Raw genomic sequence first — 19,247 nt, 5'->3', positions numbered from 1 at the left:
TTATTTTTGTGTGAAGCAGGGAAGGGGAAGCAGACAGGAGAGATGAGTTTGAAGGAGGTAAGATTAACAAACTATATACATCTCCAGCCAGACAGAAAAAAATTATCTCTGCTTTTATTAATTCCATACAGTGCATGCCATTTATGCCTTAAACAATGTAAATGTTCATGCTAAGTATGTTAAAGATGCTTAAATACTTATATGTTTACCTCCCTCAGTATTGTTGCACTGTAGGAATAGTGGTTTGAGCAATGGAAGTTTGTATAATGCATTGTCTTGCATGCTTCTTGCACACAGCAGGCTTTCAAGAAAAAAAGTGATAGAAAAAGTAATGGGGGCCTGTGCCCCAGTAGAGCTTTAGGTCTAGCAATACCCCTAGGCATGTTTGACATTCCTCTTTCAGACGAACACATTCTGAGTTGTATTCAACAATGTCCTGTCTGTTCCAATCTGTATAATTGTAGTCTTGTTGGGGAATTCTCAGTTAAAACCCATGGACCTGGTATGATGAACAAAGACAAGGAGTCAGACTGCAATTAATTAAAGAAATTTACTGAAGAACTAGTTTGCCGTTTCATCAGCAGAAGTCACCACAATTATACCCTGACACAGGTTGCTAGTTACATCAATGCATACGTCATCAAAATTCTGATTGGTTCCAAAACCTAGATAAACTTAAACAATTTCCACATATGGACACAAGCTTGAAGCATATCTTCTGATGACTATTTTGGTATTCAGTATTCAGACCCTTTGCTGTGACACTTATATATTTAACTCAGGTGCTGTCCATTTCTTCGGATCATCCTTGAGATGGTTCTACACCTTCATTTGAGTCCAGCTGTGTTTGATTATACTGACTGGACTTGATTAGGAAAGCCACACACCTGTCTATATAAGACCTCACAGCTCACAGTGCTCAGAGCAAATGAGAATCATGAGGTCAAAGGAACTGCCTGAAGAGCTCAGAGACAGAATTGTGGCAAGGCACAGATCCGGCCAAGGTTACAAAAAAAAATTCTGCTGCACTTAAGGTTCCTAAGAGCACAGTGGCCTTCATAATCCTTAAATGGATGACGTTTGGGACGACCAGAACCCTTCTTAGAGCTGGCCGTCCGACCAAACTGAGCTATCGGGGGAGAAAAGCCTTGGTGAGAGCGGTAAAGAAGAACCCAAAGATCACTGTGGCTGACCTCCAGAGATGCAGTCGGGAGATGGGAGAAAGTTGTAGAAAGTCAACCATCACTACAGCCCTCCACCGGTCGGGGCTTTATGGCAGAGTGGCCCGACGGAAGCCTCTCCTCAGTGCAAGACACAAAAAAACACCTGACGGACCACAAGATGGTGAGAAATAAGATTCTCTGGTCTGATGAGACCAAGATAGAACTTTTTGGCCTTAATTCTAAGCGGTATGTGTGGAGAAAACCAGGCACTGCTCATCACCTGTCCAATACAGTCCCAACAGTGAAGCATGGTGGTGGCAGCATCATGCTGTGGGGGTGTTTTTCAGCTGCAGGGACAGGACTACTGGTTGCAATCGAAGGAAAGATTAATGCGGCCAAGTACAGGGATATCCTGGACGAAAACCTTCTCCAGAGTGCTCAGGACCTCAGACTGGGCCGAAGGTTTACCTTCCAACAAGACAATGACCCTAAGCACACAGCTAAAATAACGAAGGAGTGGCTTCACAACAACTCCGTGACTGTTCTTGAATGGCCCAGCCAGAGCCCTGACTTAAACCCAATTGAGCATCTCTGGAGAGACCTAAAAATGGCTGTCCACCAACGTTTACCATCCAACCTGACAGAACTGGAGAGGATCTGCAAGGAGGAATGGCAGCGGATCCCCAAATCCAGGTGTGAAAAGCTTGTTGCAATTGCTGTATTAGATCAAAAGGGTGCTTCTACTAAATACTGAGCAAAGGGTCTGAATACTTAGGACCATGTGATGTTTCAGTTTTTCTTTTTTAATAAATCTCCAAAAATGTCAACAATTCTGTGTTTTTTCTGTCAATATGGGGTGCTGTGTGTACATTTAATGACGAAAAAGAACTTAAATGATTTTAGCAAATGGCTGCAATATAACGGAGTGAGAAATTTAAGGGGGTCTGAATACTTTCCGTACCCACTGTATATATTTTTGTAATGCTCACAAGGAGAATAACTTTAAAAGACAAAGCGTCAGCTATATTTTTGAAAAGGCTTTTAAATTTGAGCATTACATGCTTTTCATTTCAAAAAGGATCTGAAGTGTCTTTCTGAATGTATTTTGTATGGAGTGAATGTAAGGAATTTCTACCAAACAACTATGGAAATCAGAGAGCAATTTCCAGCAATGCAAAATAAATTAAATGATTGCAGCAAGATTTTTATTATAATTGTAAGCTGAGAGAAGTGTGTGAATATGAGGTAAGGTTTTGAACTTGTTTGGATGGTGCATCAGATGTCCTGATCAATAAATTCTAAAGCCCCAAATTCTCAGAGGCCCAACATTCATTAATGTATGTAGTTGCATGCTTATTTTATTTTTTTGTATTTCTATGTGCATTTGGTGAAAAGGCTGAAGAAACAAACACAGAAACATTAAATTCAAGACTGTTTTGTGGATCTTTTTGACTATGACTTAGAAACAACATATGGATGCCAAGGCGACATGGTTTTAAACTGTGGTCTTAGATTTTTAGATTGCGTTACATTTGTTACCATTTGAGTTGCAGTCTACAGCCCTGCATCTTACTAATTTAGTGCTTAATTTAACTTTTTATTGTCTGTTATATATAACATCATACCATCCATTAAAAATACAATAAACCAACAGTCATATAATCAATCATTTAAAGAATCCAGTCAAAGGGGAGGGGAAAAAATATATAATCCAGTATGTTCAAGGAAAAACATTACCAAGCATCAGTAGTACTAGGTTTGGCCTTATTAATTTGTGCTACACTCACAAGTTACTATTTTAAGGAAACTATGGATCCAATATATTTTCCCACACATGTGCGGTGTAAACTAGTTCTGTTCAGTTCCAGGTTTATAAATCTATGCAAAAAAAAGCATAAACTACCTGTCACGAGTCTGATCTGTTTTTGTTTAGTTATGTCTCTGTCAACCTGCCTAGTTTGTCCCAATGATTATTAGTTAATTAGTCCCGCACCTGTTTCTGTTCTCCCGTGATTAGTCGTGGGGAAGTCGCGGGGAAGTCGTGGCCTAATGGTTTTACGAATTGGACTCCTAATCGAAAGGTTGCGGGTTCGAGTCCCCGGCCGGCAGGGATTGTAGGTGGGGGGAGTGAATGTCCAGCGCTCTCTCCACCCTCAATACCACGACTGAGGTGCCCTTGAGCAAGTTATTATTTATGTGTGTTAATCAGTAACAGAAATTAAGATAAAAATCATTAAACAAAATACAATGACTTGTTAAAGTAGCTTATATTAAACTTCTATTTACATTTTTTAACTTCTACTTGTAAATTTCCAAACTCAAACATGCTCTACTTGTCAGAGCCAAGTTGTTTCTATAGGCCAGCATTCACCAATCATACTTGGAAGAGAATAAAGAGAAATATCATTAGTCCATGACTCGTGTTAAAATTTCAGACAACAGTGGAAAGTCTGTTATCCACAGAATTGGTAATTGAAGTTGCTCTGAAAGCACTTCGGGTCTCCTCATCGATGGCGCTCTCAATCTTGGAAAGAAAGGAATAGCATTTCTTTAAGTCCTTGGCCATGAATGCATAGAGGAACGGGTTTAGAAAGCTGTTTGCACATGCGAGAGTGGCGCTTACTTGAAGGGCTGTGTGAAAGGCAAAGCTGTGCTCAGTTCGGTCCAACTCTAAAATGGAAAGTATTTGAAATGGCAGCCAACAGATGAAAAAAGTTGTGATCAGTAATGTCATGATCTTGTAGGGCTTGGTGGATTTGGACATTTGGTTTGCTCTGAGTTTACGGATCAGGATGGCGTAACAGGTGAAGATGGTCAGGAATGGAATCAAAACCCCAAAAGTAAAGCGTATGAACACGATGGTTTTGTGGTGATTCTCATAGTTGCTATAGCATATGGCTTCTGGTTTTCTGTTTATAACCTCTCTGAATTTGGCAGATGGAATGCTAAGCAAAGAAGACACGAACCAAGCTAACATAACAACTACACAGGCCCGTCGCGACAAGGCAGGCAAACCAAGCAATTGCTTGGGGCCCCGAGCTGGCCTGGGGCCCCAAGACAACGACTGGTTAAGAATAAAATGCAGCGACAAACTGTGTGAGCGCCCCATTGATAGTGAATGCAGTAAAGTGCAATGACACTGTTATCGGGATCCCCCTCAAGGGGGGCCCCCTCGCTGACAGCAGCCAGCCAACCACGCGATCTCTGCTGCCGGCAAAATAAAAAACTTCCTCGGCAGTCATGAAGCGGAATTATGCTTCAGGAAGCCAAAAAAGAAAGAAGAGAAAGGAAGAGGAGGATAGGAAAAAACAAGACAGTGGTAAGTGATAAATTACACACATAAAATAGCTCTACTTGTCTTGTACAAATGGTGCAATTTTGCAGCAGGTAGGCTAGCAGAAATATGTTTATGTATGTTAGCTAAGCTACCTGCCTGACAGCAAATGCTGCTTGTAACGAACAGTTAGAGCAACTTTTTTTATGTTTTTTTTTTTACTGTAATATGTTTTTTAACGGGATAAGGAAGACGCAGATCTGTTCCAGAATCGCTGTTTATCATATTTAATGACATGACATTGCTATAGCTTTGTAATAGGTTTTGATGAAAGTGGCATAGCATGCTATACTAACTATTCCACTGTGATAATCTATTTAGGAAAACCACACAATAAATTCTGTGCATCAAACATTAGCTTGGGATGTTTTTAAGCATTGGTAGTCGACTCACAGCACTACTAATATTTAGTAAACATTTAATTATAATTTCATTGTTTGTTAACAGTAAAAAGTTTATTTATATAGCAAATTTCATACACAATGGCAATTCAAAGTGCTTTACATAGAATAAATTAAAATAATAAAAAGAAATAAGAATAATTAAAACAGTTTAGAAAAATAAAATAAAATACAGTACAGTCGGCCGAACAGCTGCACAGTGCTCATTCAGTAAATGCATAGCTAAAGACTAAAGATTAATTAACTGTCAATTTACCTTCTATTAATGATTGTTATTATTATAAAGTGTTACCATCTTTTCTTTCAGTATGTTGGATTTAGTTATTGTGCACTTTTTTAATGTATATTTGATTTTATGGTACAGTGGTGTTTTTTGCAAATGTTCAATTGTTGAAAATGTTCAAATTTTATGCACTTTATGTGCAACAGCAGTATTTGCACTCTAAACATTTTTTTATTTATGCACAGTATATGCAACAGCAGTATTTGCACTGTAAACCTTTTTTATTTATATAAAGTGTGAGTGAATTTAAACTGTATGGCTATGCTGTGGTTCCTTTGCGTGCGTGCGTGCGGGGGGCCTCCATGTCCATTTTGCTTGGGGCCCCCAAATTCCTTCAAACGGCCCTGCAACTACAGAAGCTTTCTGTACGGTGCGCTGATTCTTGGCCCAGACGGGAAACTTGACGGTGATGCAGTGATCCACGCTAATGATGACCAGGATGAAAATGCTGCTGTACATATTGAGGGTCATAACAAAAGCGTTGAATTTGCACATGAAGAGCCCAAAGTTCCAGCTTTTCTTCACCATGTAGTCAATGGTTAAAGGAAGAGTAGCACAGAAAATGAAGTCAGACAGAGCCAGACTCAGGTACCAGGTGGTGTTCACTGACTTCTTCATCTTAAAACCAGTAATCCAGATCACTGCACCATTTCCAGTGATGCCAAGAAGGAATATGATCACATTAAAGATCACCGTGATTACACATGCTGCTTCCCTGCAGGATCCAGGATTTTCTGGTGTGTGACTTTGTGTTAAGTTTTCAATGTCATAATTAAAATTCAAAATTATCATAATCAGAAGCATCATAATCAGAAGTTGAAATCATTTTCTCTCCCATTAGAACTGAATAGAGTTCTGTAAAAAAAAAAAAAAAAAAAGCAACATTCAATATATCCAAATATAAGTCATTTTGCATATTTCTGAAAATGAATAAAGTGACTAAGCACACAAGCGATGCAAAAAATCTCCAATGAAAAACATACTAATTAGCTATTAACTAAAACTGCCTTTTCTATCATTTCCATCAGGTTACTTTGGGAATATTATGAAAGTTGAGATAAAAATTTGTTTGAACTCACTGTTTTCGGCACATTGCAATTTTTATTTTATTTATTATTAGTTTTTATTTTATTTGGAAGGTACCATGTACAACATTAAACATAAATGTTTCCATTTGATGCTATGTACACTGTAAAAAAAAAAAGAAAGAAATTGAGCCAATTTAACATTTTAAGGCAACCAGCTTCAGCAGAATTTTGAGTTCTCTCAACTTATTTTTGTAGGAGATTCTCAACTTTTTTTGTATAAACTTAAAACAACAAGTTGAGAAAACTCAAAAATCTGCTGAAGCTGGTTGCCTTAAATTTTTAAGTTGGCTCAGCTTCTTTTTTTTTTCTTTTTTTTACAGTGTACCAGAGGTGACCAATAGTTAACTTTTCACTTATTAAAAAATTTCCTCTCGGTAGTAAAATAACAGAACAAATTTTGCATGATGCGTACAATATATCATTTCCAATCAGTCCTTCTCTGACAAGCAGAACTGTCAAAAAAGGCCAATAAAAAGCACAATGCTAGCAGAATTCTCCCATAGCTTCCCTTATTTTTTCCATAAACTGCTTGGGCTTTTCTGATAATCCTTTTGACCTTAAATTCCCTTTGATGGGTTAAATGCATACCTGTTTGTATGAAGGAAATGGCCTAATTTGTTACTGAAAAAGCTATTTTAGTGTTTAAACCACACAGAACCACAGAACAGAACACAAGCTATTCACATTTGAATTTTAAATACAACTTTAAACAAAACTTGTAACAAGAATGCAAAATATGTTTAAGTGAGGACGGTGTAATGTCTCGTTTTGTGTTATATCTGTATTACCACCTGTAAAAGTGGTTGCAATCCTACATTTGGAAAATATTCTATTGCAACATGGAATTGTTAATCATATGCATCCTAATTCTTTTGCTGCTCTGTCTTTAAAAATTTAACCGAAAACAAGTGTTCACTGTATGATCACATATTATCTTTAATGCATTGGTTCTGATGTCATCTGAAGATAACTTGCCTCACAAAGTAAGCTTCACGATTTGAAGTGATTGATTCCGTTTGCAGTGCTTCAGAAATCAACTTCTGCTGCTTTGTTGTTTGCTGATAAATGCAGACTGAGCTATTGGCCAAACATTTTAACACTTAGTTCCTCTGTAAGATGCAAGCTAATTTCTGAGAACAGAGACTGTCGATGGCCGCACCCTATTCAAGTTGCTCTGTTTTTCTGATTATCTGACCCCTCCCTCCTTTCTGATTTCGGTTAAAAACAGTGAAAAACCAGCCCGCAGTGAGCAGGCCAACATTTATCAAACTCTTGGATGGGAGGATGCTGAAAGGAAAGGGGAAAGGGATGTGGTGCGTGGCCAAGTATGGTGACTCATACTCAGAATTTGTGCTCTGCATTTAACCCATCCAAGTTTACACACAGTAGTGAACATACACCCGGAGCAGTGGGCAGCCATTGCTGTGGCACCCGGGGAGCAGTTGGGGGTTCGGTGCCTTGCTCAAGGGTCTCACCCCAGTCGTGGTATTGAGGGTGGAGAGAGTGTTGGTTATTCACTCCCCCACCTACAATCCCTGCCGGACCTGAGACTCGAACCCACGACCTTCGGGTGACAGGTCCAACTCTCTATCCATTAGGCCACGACTGCCCATGAAGTGTGTTATTCTGTGAAGCTCATGGCACCATAATTGCAGTCAGAACAAAAATATTTATTAGTCACAGGGAAGTTCATTAATGTTCAGCTCTGTACAAGATTAGTACAAGTGATTTTGAAGTATGCTACCTTAGATCCAGAAGCCATTTGCATTGTGCATAATCACATTTTGGTTATACTTAATAAGAACTGAAAATTAAGATTGTAAATCAATCAAAAATGTATTCAGATTAATTGCATATACTAATTGCGGCTTTGACAAGTAAACAAAAAAGTAAATAATTGAATTCGCCTTATTTTTGGTCTGTGTATAAAATGTTTCTGGTAAGATTTTTTTGGCTATTGCATCACGTCTCGCTAACCACATCTTGTGCACCATTTTTTAAAATACAATGTTAAAAGTCAAGTTAAAAGTAGTTTTAACTGTTAAAAATGTGTCATTTTGCTGCACTCAAGCAGTTTTGAATGCAACAAATGCATCTAGTAAAACACCAAAAATCTAATTTGGTGGTATTTCAAGCTTAATTTGCTCAGATCTGAGATGCCCAAACCAGGACTTGCCAAAGTTGCAACAGTAATAACTTTTAATTTTCCAAATTACATGAGGGGGGATAAAAATAAGTGATTTTTTAAAAGCATGTATTTCATAAAATATAGATGGATATAATGCAACATTTACTTTTTACTGCCTATCTGCCTTTTTACTTTTCATTTGCTTTTTGGCCAATTTGTAGTCAAGTGTGTGGCCTTTTAGCTATTTAAAAAAAAAATTGTGTCGAAACAATTTTCATTCAGAAGTTGCTAGTAAATTTGACAAATAATTACAAAGAGAAAAGCAAGTAACACGTTGAATTAAACAAGAAATTTTGAAGTAGAAAGACTGGAATAGTATTTTCTTGTAAAACATAAAACCAATAAATCTTATTTTTTTCTACAACCTTTTTTTAAGGGAACATTCCTTATTGTGGAATTTACAGTCAGGAGGCACACTTTAGCGTGTTATGTTAGTTTGGTTTAAAATTAATTATACTAAATTAATGCATTAAATTGACAGCCCTATAACTAAAATAACTTCCAGTTTATTCTTTAGAGATGAGTGGACGTCCTGGCATCCACTGAGCTGGAGCGAGACAGGTAGCGGCTGATCGTTCGGCCGTCTTCTCCAATGGCATTCTCAATCTTTGATAAGATGTAACTCCTGAACTTCTTCCTGAAGTCATTGCCCATGAAAACGTACAAAACGGGGTTCAGGAAGCTGTTTGCGGCGACGACAGTGGTGCCAATTTTCAGTCCGAGAATAATGACCTCTTTGTGGAAGGTCTGGTTTAGTTCGATTAACACAAACGTGACTTCAAAGGTTTGTTTTTTTTTTTCATTTCATATGTTATTGCCAGGATGCCCAAATCAGTGCTGTATCCATTATTGTAAGGATACAATAAGCACTGTTACATGATACGAAAACAGAGAGAGAGAGGTTGGGCTCTCGTAACGGAATGGATGGTATGTCTTTAGCCATTAGATCTATCTCCAGGAATTTAACTTGCACATGAATAACACACAAAAAATAGAAATTGCCATCTTTGTTACCTTGTCCCCTATTTGTAGGAGATAGGATTGACTGTAAATTTTAGTGGGTCTATAACTTTTATACTCTGTCACGTAGGCCTATAGCACAGAGATTGAGAACGAAAAATAATATTTGATTCATGAATTAATTATTGACAGAACTATAAGACCATTATGGAATAAAAAAACAAGACAATAGAACCCATTTTTCCATAAAGAACAAACAAAATTGTAATTAGATTTTATTTCCAAAACGAAGCAAACTAATAAAAAATAAACTTGTTCATGCAAAACTACAAAAAGTTTCAATAGCCTGTTCTACTTGGTTAAAATCACAGTATACTATAATTTGTGTAAGCCTTTGAAACACAACTATATATCTCGTAATTAAAGTTTAATTTGCATTTAATACTAGCTTTAATGACAGCCCCACTTTGCGCATGCGCATTAAAATCAAATACTGCGCGTGTGCGTAAAACATCCACGTATTGGGTCTGATCCAGTAGGTCATCGTGCTACAGGCTGCAGCGAGGACAGACTCTATATTGATATTGAGGGAAGTCAGCGCTGAGGAACTCCTCTAGCTGCCGCGCGTCATGCTCATCCAGCGTTTCTTGTCTCAGCCGTTTGTAAGCTCTTTCAGTAGCTGGGGTCTACTCAAAGACTCAAAGGCATCAGGGATAAAGTGTAGAGAAAAAAAGAAGCGGGTCGTTATGAAGTTTTATTCGTCCACAGGCATCTTCCCATGCTTTTCTCCTCCTATTATCGCTAGGAAAGCAGTCTTACATTGCTTCTCTTGCATTACATTGCATCTTACATTGCTTCTCTTTTTGCCCTTTGACTGAAAATGACAACCAAAAGCCACACAATGTGGTATCGTATCAGTATTTTATTTTCTGAGTTGTGTTGCGGTAAAAAGCCAAAGACTATAGAAATAAGCGCTAGTAGCTCACCGAGTGCAACCATTTGACGTCATCGACGCAGAATGTACTGTGCACATAAAATAATGGCGGCCCCCGTAGTCCAAAAACGATGTTGATTTTTTTAAAATAACATACATTTTCATGGGTTTTCTACTACATATTTAAATAAGAGACATAATTTACGGGAATTTTTTGGGGAGTGGACACAAACGTTGCGGGCGCGGGCGGGTGTGGGTTTAAGAAAACAGTCCTGTGCAGGGCTCTAGTCTAAACAACCCAATCGCTGGGTTCGTCCATATTTTACCCAGTGCTGGGTTGTATTTAACCCAGCATTTTTTAGAGTGTAGTATGATAAAGCAGATGTACTAAGACCTTCTGTCGGTTTTAGTACACGATGTAACTACAGAAGACTCAAGCTTTAAATAGGAAAATTATCGAAACTCTTTGGTCATTTTTGAGTGAGATGCTAATGGTCTAATCCGATTCAATGATCTATGCTAAGCTAAGCTAAAAGTGCTATCGCCAGACCCGGAGATCGGCTGAATGGATTCAAAAATGGTAAAACTAATTTGTTTAACTCTTGGGGAGTTGTAAAATTAGCCTGTTTCCAAAAACAGTGGAGTGTTCCTTTAAGTAAAAAAACGGGTTTTTATGCGCAGTCAATAGATTACATTAGGCTTCTTCGCCCATCGCCCATTATGGATCAACTATCATAATATATAAAGGTGAAAAATGCATTTACACATATTTGAGAATTGAGATATTTCATGACATAGTTGGCACGTTTGGAAATAATTCGAATAAAAAGGAAAAAATAAATAAAACATAGGCCTATCAGTTATATGCAGTATATACAGTGCCCTCCACTAATATTGGCACCCTTCACTCTAAAAATGGCTGGGTTAAAAATAACCCAATTGGCAACCCAGCGCTGGGTAAATATTGGACAGAACACATGCTGGGTTAAAGTAACCCAGCATGCTCATTTACACATTTTAACCCAGCAGGCTGGGTTGTGGAGAAAACCCAAGATATAGTCATTTTTACCATTTATGTGTTTGCATTTTTGTGTTTATGGGTTTTTCTTGCTGGGTTGTTCTTATAATTTTGCCTATGCTTAACAAGACAATCACGAATTAATAAATAATGAATAATACAGGTTTTTTTAATAATATATATTTTTTTGTAATTGACATTCACAAACATATAAAATTTTGTACCAATGACAAACAACATGCAATTTTCTTTTTCTTTTCTTTTTTCCATCAAATGCAAAAATCACGGAAATACAGATGCAATAAATAAGAAACTTAGTTCTGAATGACACATGTACCTTTAACTGTTTGACTGTTACAATTTGACATGTTTAACTATTTAAATACACAGTGAAATGGCATTGACAATTAAAATGTAAAAAGACAGAGAATGCAAAATCATTTAAAGATGTCCTAAAATTTAAATCAAGTATAAAAAGACACCTAGGTAGATGTGCACTGCTTTGGGTAGTTAAAGGTATAATCTAAATACAATTGCAAATCTTGCATTACTGTTTGCATTTTCACGAATGCACAGTGAAGTCCATTATCAACTGTATTTTCCATGTATTACGACTCGAGTAATGAGCCTGTCATATTTTAAAAAATACAGCTTTACTATATTAAATAGGTATATACTGCTAGTTTTACTGTATCCATATTTCTGACAAGAAAAAAAATACATTTTGAATTATATTACTTACCAAAAAACCTTTATTTACGTATGTAAAAAGACTTAAGTAATAAACTTACCTTAAAACAGTTGAAACCAATGGCTTTGCTCCGTTGTCCTTTCAAAATGACAGTTAGGGGAGCGATTTAAACCTCTTCAAGGCGTGAAGGTCATTAAATAACTCAGTGCTGGGCTGAACCAACCCAACGTTGCAACCCAGCAGGTTTAACTCAACACCTGGAAAAGCTACCCAACAATGTTGAAAATGTAATAAAATGACCCAAGCAAAAAGCCCAGCATTTTGGGTTAAAAAATAACCCAGCATTTCTTAGAGTGTTGGTAAATGAGCAAAGGCAGCTGTAAAAATAAATCTTCATTGTTTATACTTTTGATCTTTCATTCAAAAATTCACAAAATTTTAACTTATCATTGAAGTAAAGCAATTGAAAGTAGGAGAAAATCTCATTGTGAAATAAATGCTTTCTCTAGTTCATGTTGGCCACAATTATTGGCACCCAATTATTGCAACATCCTTTTCCCAGAGTAACAGCTCCGAGTTTTCCCCTATAATGCCCGAAGAGTTTGGAGAACACCTGATAAGAGATCAAAGACCATTCCTTCATACAGAATCTCTCCAGACCCTTCAGATTTACAGCTCCATGTTAGTACTTCTCTTCAGTTCACCTCACTCATTTTCTGTAGGGTTCAGGTCAGAGGACAGGGACAATCATGGCAGAAGCTTTATTTTTTGCTCCGTAAGACATTTTTGTGTTGATTTTGATGTTTGTTTTGGATTAATGTCCTGATAGAAGATCCAATCACGGCCCATTATAAGATTTTTAACAGAGCCAGACAGGTTTAGATTTTTTATCTGTTGGTATTTGATAGAATCCATGATGCCATGTATCTGAACAAGACGTCCAGGACCTCTTGCAGAAAAACAGACCAAAACATTAAAGATCCAGCAGTATATTTAACCATGGACATGGGCTACTTTTTATCCCTGTTTGTACTAAACCTATCCGGTGGGTTTGCTGCCAAAAATCTATTTTTTTAGTTTCATGTGACCAGTGCTATTTGATGTCCCAGTCGTGTCTGATAACTGAATTAGCTGGAGTTTGTTTTTGGATGAGCCAGGAGAATTTTCCTTGAAACCCTCCCGAACAACATGTGGTGATGTAGTGGCTGTTTGAAATTTTGTTTAGGCTTTCTGACCCCAAGACTCAACTAATCTCTGCAATTCTCAAGCTGATCCTTGGAGAGTCTTTGGCCGCCCAAACTCACCTCCTCACTGTGCATTAGGATGATATAGACACACGTCCTCTCCCAGGCAGATTTGTAACATCTTTAGTTCATTTTCAATGCTTTAGCTATTTTCTTACAGCCACTTTCTATTTTGTGAAGCTCAACAATCTTGTTCTGCACATCAGAACTATATTCTTAGGTTTTACTCCTTGTGATGGATGACTAAGGGAATTTAGCCTTCATATATTTATGATCCTGTGGAACAGGCTGGACAATTCCATACTCCTTGTAACCCTGGTGTGCTAAAAAAAATGTAAATATGAATGGGAATATACTTCAGAGATAAGAAATTCTTACTCGTAAGAATTTCTAGGGGTGCCAGTAATTTCATCATGAGATTTTCTCCCCACTTTCAATTGCTTTACTTCAATGATAGGTTAAAATTTAGTGATTTTTTTTTTATTGAAAGATCAAAAGCATAAACAATGGACAAGCATGAAGAAACAAACAAATAGACAAGCATGAAGAGCACCCAAAATATATCTTTCTGAAAATCCTGCATCTAATTATGCCTTGTTTGTAAACAAATCTGCGCAGAATGAAGTGAACAAAGGACTGAGTTCTTAATGATGTTCATCCATTCTATCCTGATGTTGGGATCAGAAGGAAGGCAATGCAAATGTCTTCTGAGCCATCTTTATCATTTGGTTTCTGCGTAGACCTGCAATTGCCTCTAGTTATTTACACTACGTGTGCAAATAGAGAAGGCGTTGATCTTCTTCTGCAGAGGCGGGTTTACCCACACTATTACGTCATAGAGTCGTACATTCCATATATGTAAAAGATTACCCCTTTTAAGGGATTGTTTACCCAAAAATCAAAACCTTTGTTCATCTTTGGAACACAAATTAAGATATATTTGATGAAATCTGAGAGCTTTCTGCATACACAGCAACGAAACTACCACGTTCAAGGCACAGAAACTTGGACATCATTAAAATAGTCCATGTGACATCAGTGGTTCAACTGTAATTTTATGAAGCTACAAGAATACTTTCATGCACAAAGAAAATCAATTCTCAAAAAGCAATTCTTCTCTTCCATGTCAATCTACGCTGTGCATTCACGAGAATATCACAACGAATGCGTGTCATGCTGTTGACGCAGGAGCCAGCGTTCTGATGTAGAACGCGGATGCATTGTGGCTTGTTTGCAAAAAGAAGTATGCACACATATGCATCGTGGTACTGTTGTAAACGTGCATTTAAATCTGACATGGAAGAGAAGAAATTGTTGAATAAAGTCGTCATTTTTGTTTTCTCTGTGTATTCTCATAGCTTCATATAATTAAGTTTGAACCACTGATGTCACATGGTTTGGAAGGACATGAGGGTGAGTGATTATGCTGCCTTCATGCAATTAATTACATAATTACGGTAATTCCAAGATGACAACACGTGACATTCTACTCTGAGCAGCCCATGATCTCGGACTCAGAGGTTCTGAGCATGTGAAGGCTTTGGCGTTCACTGTAAACCCGGATTTCATATCTAATCAAAATTTCAAGTAGAATGTACTTACATGACTCAAATCGATTAAGTTTTGATTGCATTACTAGCAAATGTAAGTATGTTAAACTAATTTGTAGACCTAGTTGAGTCTGTGAATAACTTTAAGTGAAATAGCTTAAAATCCCCAAGTTTTAGTCATGCAATGCACGATGGGAACGTGAAAGCCGTCACTTTGCCGCCGTGTCTATGCTTTTTGCTGAGAAGACGACGTCATTTTCCTGCCGCGCACCAGACAGTCCAGTTGCTGCTAAAACTCGCCAGAGACGGTAAGTAGCTTTGGTCTCGCCCTCCCGATGTCCATTGTTTTATCTAACGTTGCTGTTGAGGAGTCAGTCAACTTAATGTGTTTGTGTGTGGATATAAGGTGATGTTGGTGGGTAGTGGGACGCTATAACTTTAACTAACGTTAGGTCGGCAGCCATTTTCACCCGCTAGAACGTTAACGGTTAGCCTACAGTTTGAAAGTTTTTTTTTTTTTTTTTCACTTGGTGCGCTGTTTGTGAGAAGTCCAAGTGAAGCAGTTTGACGTCGATGGACATTAACATTGTCACCCGTTAAGGTACTTAGACACACACAGACTTGCACACACAAACTCTCTCTCTCTCTCTCTCTCACACACACTCAAACACAGGCTCACATACACTCACACATTCAAAAAGACTGGCGCACACAGATTCAAACACAGACTCACACATACACACACACACACACACACACACACACCGACCTGGAGGTGGACACACACACAGACTTACACACACACACACACACTGATATTGATATTGTGGCGGGCCAAAACAAATTAATGAATGTATGGGAAACCCTGATGTGAGTATCCTTAGCAAGATATGTTTTAACGCTTGTGTCCACTATCTTGCAGACCACTGAGCCAACAGACATCAGGTGCCTATGTCTTCGGGGACTGCCTGTCATCTTGGCGGATGATTCTTCTGCCTTCTTCAAGACATGCTCTGTAAGTTAATTTGTTTTTGTAAATGTTGCAGGTGCATGCTCCTTTTGTCTCATTTTTAGCTGTTAATGAACACTTCCATTCATTTTCAGAATTATTTGATCAGCATCAGTGTCTCCATTAAGTCTCTATTTTATGGCCGAACAAAGATAGTTTACCCACTTTCAGTCCCAGTCCTATTGAAAAAGTAGAACATTTCTCCCAATAACTAAGGTTGTATGAATCATTTTACAATTGCCCTATTAGTTTTTGATTTTACTGTCACTGGTTGGAACTTGTGAAATTGTTTTTGGGTCTAAAACTCAAATGGGGAGTTCTGATTGCACTTGTTAGATTCTGGTTGCTCCAGTCATCAAATATCTTATTGTGTGTTACTTTCAACTGGTAAAGTTAAAAAAAAAAAAGCAATTAAGGTGAAAGGTACTGAGAGTCATAAAAAAAATGTTTCAGCACGACTGAAAGTGGGTAAACTCCATATTTTGGGCAAAGTGTTGCAAACTGTACAGATCTGAATATGGCATTTGATAAAAATTCAAGACTGGTATCATTCTTTTAATATAAATTACTTGAGGAATATAAGACACTTAACCCCTAGTTGCTCCAGAGGCGTGCGACCTCTGACATATATAGCAATTGTAAGTCGCTTTGGATAAAAGTATCAGCTAAATGAATAAATGTAAAATTCAAACTTTGAAAAATCAGCTGGAAGCATAAAACGGGGTTCGAAGTGGCTCTACTACGGTTCCAGATTTGTTTGCCACAGTTTGTAACGTTGGACTTTTATGAAAATGTTTACTGTTGTGTATGGTTTGGGGTACATGTGTCCTGTGGTATTTGCACTGATTTTTGCACAAGATTCCATGACACAGGCTTTGATAAAATTTCATTTCAAATTAGTTGGGTATTTGTAACATTACCAACTAAAAGGCAGATGTCTTGGTGCATTTTGGATTTTCAAGATATATAGAGTAGATATTTTAGTCATGTTTAGTCATATAAATGGGAATGTTCAACTATATGAAAATCTTCCCTAACAGGAGCTGCTTTTAATGTGATTTGTTGTGATGTACACATGCTTGAGCACAATAAGTGTTTTTGTTGGCATGATGGTGCTTTGTTTTATGCAATGTTCAGGGCATGAATGACACATTTTGTCACTGTTTCAGGCTCCTTATTCAAGGTTGTTAAAGCAGGGGACAGCAACCTGTAAGTTGATGCTGTTTTCAAATAAAACGGTAAAAAAAATACTTTTGTATTGCGTATTTGTCTTCATTTAAATGTTCTAGTTTAGCATATTCAATGAATACAAAGGTTTAGTTACTTTAACTTAAAATAGTAAGTGGAGTTCATGTGACAAGACAATTAATATAACAAGAGATTGTAAGTGAAATCAACTTGGCATTCAGTGTTTTGAACTTAAAATAAGTCCACCCTTTCATGCATTTAAGTTAAATGCACTCAAGTTTTCATAACCCATTACTTAAGTTTTTAAGGCAACCGGTTTCCTCAAATTTAAGTAAATTCAACTTATCCGGGCTTACAGTGTTGTCGCGTTGATAGTGATGCCATAGAAACACATAATTCAGCTACGAGTAAATTGTCACATGTTGTCATCTTGGAATTACGGTAATTACGACTTGGCGTGAAAGCAGCTTTAATGACAGAATTTTATTTTTGGGTGAACTATCCCTTTAAGTCGAACATGCATCGAAGACCTGCTGCACTGATCTATAATCCACCTTATTTTTAACGTGGAATTCTGTGAAAGTGCAAGACTCCTGGTTTATTAGCCGCTGTAGGGAAATAAGGAGAAGAATAACAAGGTGCAGTAAACAGTAAAGCTGTTAGAACTACAAACCAGTGTGTTCAAAATTAAAATAATATGGTAAAACAATCCATTTGCAATGTCAATCAGCAAAACGAGCTGTTTTGCACACCTAAAATAGCTGGAAGCGAATGACACCCGAAGCCACATCAAATTTACAAATGGCCGCCTCCATTCTTATGGGTAGAAACTAGCTGGAAAGAGAACTGGATTGCTCATGACGTCAAAAAAGCCAACACATTGCCATATTCCCCAGTGTTCATGAACATTCTAATAATTAATAGGAAATCGTACAATCACAATCGTACATCACCTAACGAGTCAGCGTTTTTTATATCTGAAGTCCCTGTACATTCTTACAACACAAATGTCCTATGCATGTAAATAGTTATTTGTTTAAAGGGGTCATATGATGCTATTTTAAAGAACATTATTTTGTGTATTTGGTGTAACAGAATATTTTGACATGCTTTAATGTTTAAAAAACATATTATTTTTCAAATACTGTTCCTTATTGTAGCCCCCCCCCCCCCTCTCAAACGCTTCGTTTTCTACAAATTTGAATTTCAAAACAATAGTTTGTATTGTAAAATTTCTTGTATATTCAGATCAGTTTCTGATACCAATCCCAGATACGTGTTCATGTTAAATATTTTCTGAATATTTACCTACATGAAATATATTTTGTGTTGGACCTGTGTTGGCAAATACGCAGCTGGCAGACCCTCCCTTCAATATATCACTTATCATGCCGGAAAAGACCATAAACTTTGCAGATAACATCTGAAATAACAATTAATTTACATACACATAATTTACATACGTCAAGGTTTTGGCTGTCAGTCAATGATGCTCTGTGCCAGTAAGGAAAAGCAAGATGGCCGCTCGAACACTTCTGGTGGCTTCACAGCCTAATGGCAGTTTAGAACACAATGAGCAATCCAGTCATCATATGGATCAGTGGCTGCAACCTCTTGATTGAACCAGTCTGTACCAATCACATTTTCCCTACACCGTGCAAGGTCACTGTATGTAAACTGCTGACCCCCACCCGCGTGACGATCACCAAAGATGTTTAGACAGCATTACAAAACGTAAGAATCGTATTTCTTCCCGAAATGCGACAACAGCCAGACTTGTCGCTAATATGCAAGTATAATGTAATATTATGCGTATCTCTGAGTGAAAAACTGCCATCTAAGACGCACTGAAACTGAAAGTAAAACTGAAAGACGACAACCCGTCCAAATAAAAGTCAGATTTAACTTGAAGAAATTATGACAGAAATTGAATTTTAGTTGTACACTAAAATGCAATTCTCAAGTAATAATAATTATTATGTTAATTTAATTATATTTAATTAAATCAGTTATTAAATGAAGTCAGCTGTGTGCTGTCAGTAGCATCACTTACACCCAAGGTGATAACCTGCTTAGCGTCTCTGCATAACTCGGCTCTGCATAATTTTTCAGTAAAGTCGTCAATTAATTCTTACATTTTCAATGTTATCCATGGCAACGCTGCATCAGACTGCTATTTGATATCTGCAGCCATCT

General features: G+C 37.4%; 1 protein-coding gene across 1 annotated transcript; it reads right to left on the bottom strand.

The window, feature by feature from the left end:
- Positions 1-3,594: 3,594 nt before the first annotated feature.
- Positions 3,595-9,111, bottom strand: LOC306870756 (chemerin-like receptor 1; the record flags this gene model as incomplete). Its single annotated transcript, XM_079418180.1, has 3 exons — positions 3,595-4,149; positions 5,536-5,896; positions 8,987-9,111. 3 exons carry the CDS (start codon positions 9,109-9,111, stop codon positions 3,595-3,597), a joined length of 1,041 nt encoding a protein of 346 aa, XP_079274306.1.
- Between the last annotated feature and the right edge of the window lie 10,136 nt (positions 9,112-19,247).

The sequence above is a fragment of the Barbus barbus genome, assembly GCF_936440315.1.
Source record: "Barbus barbus genome assembly, chromosome: 6".
Taxonomy (NCBI): Eukaryota; Metazoa; Chordata; class Actinopteri; order Cypriniformes; family Cyprinidae; genus Barbus; species Barbus barbus.
The sequence above is the reverse complement of the archived record's forward strand: the minus strand, read 5'-3'. Positions and strand labels throughout refer to the sequence as shown.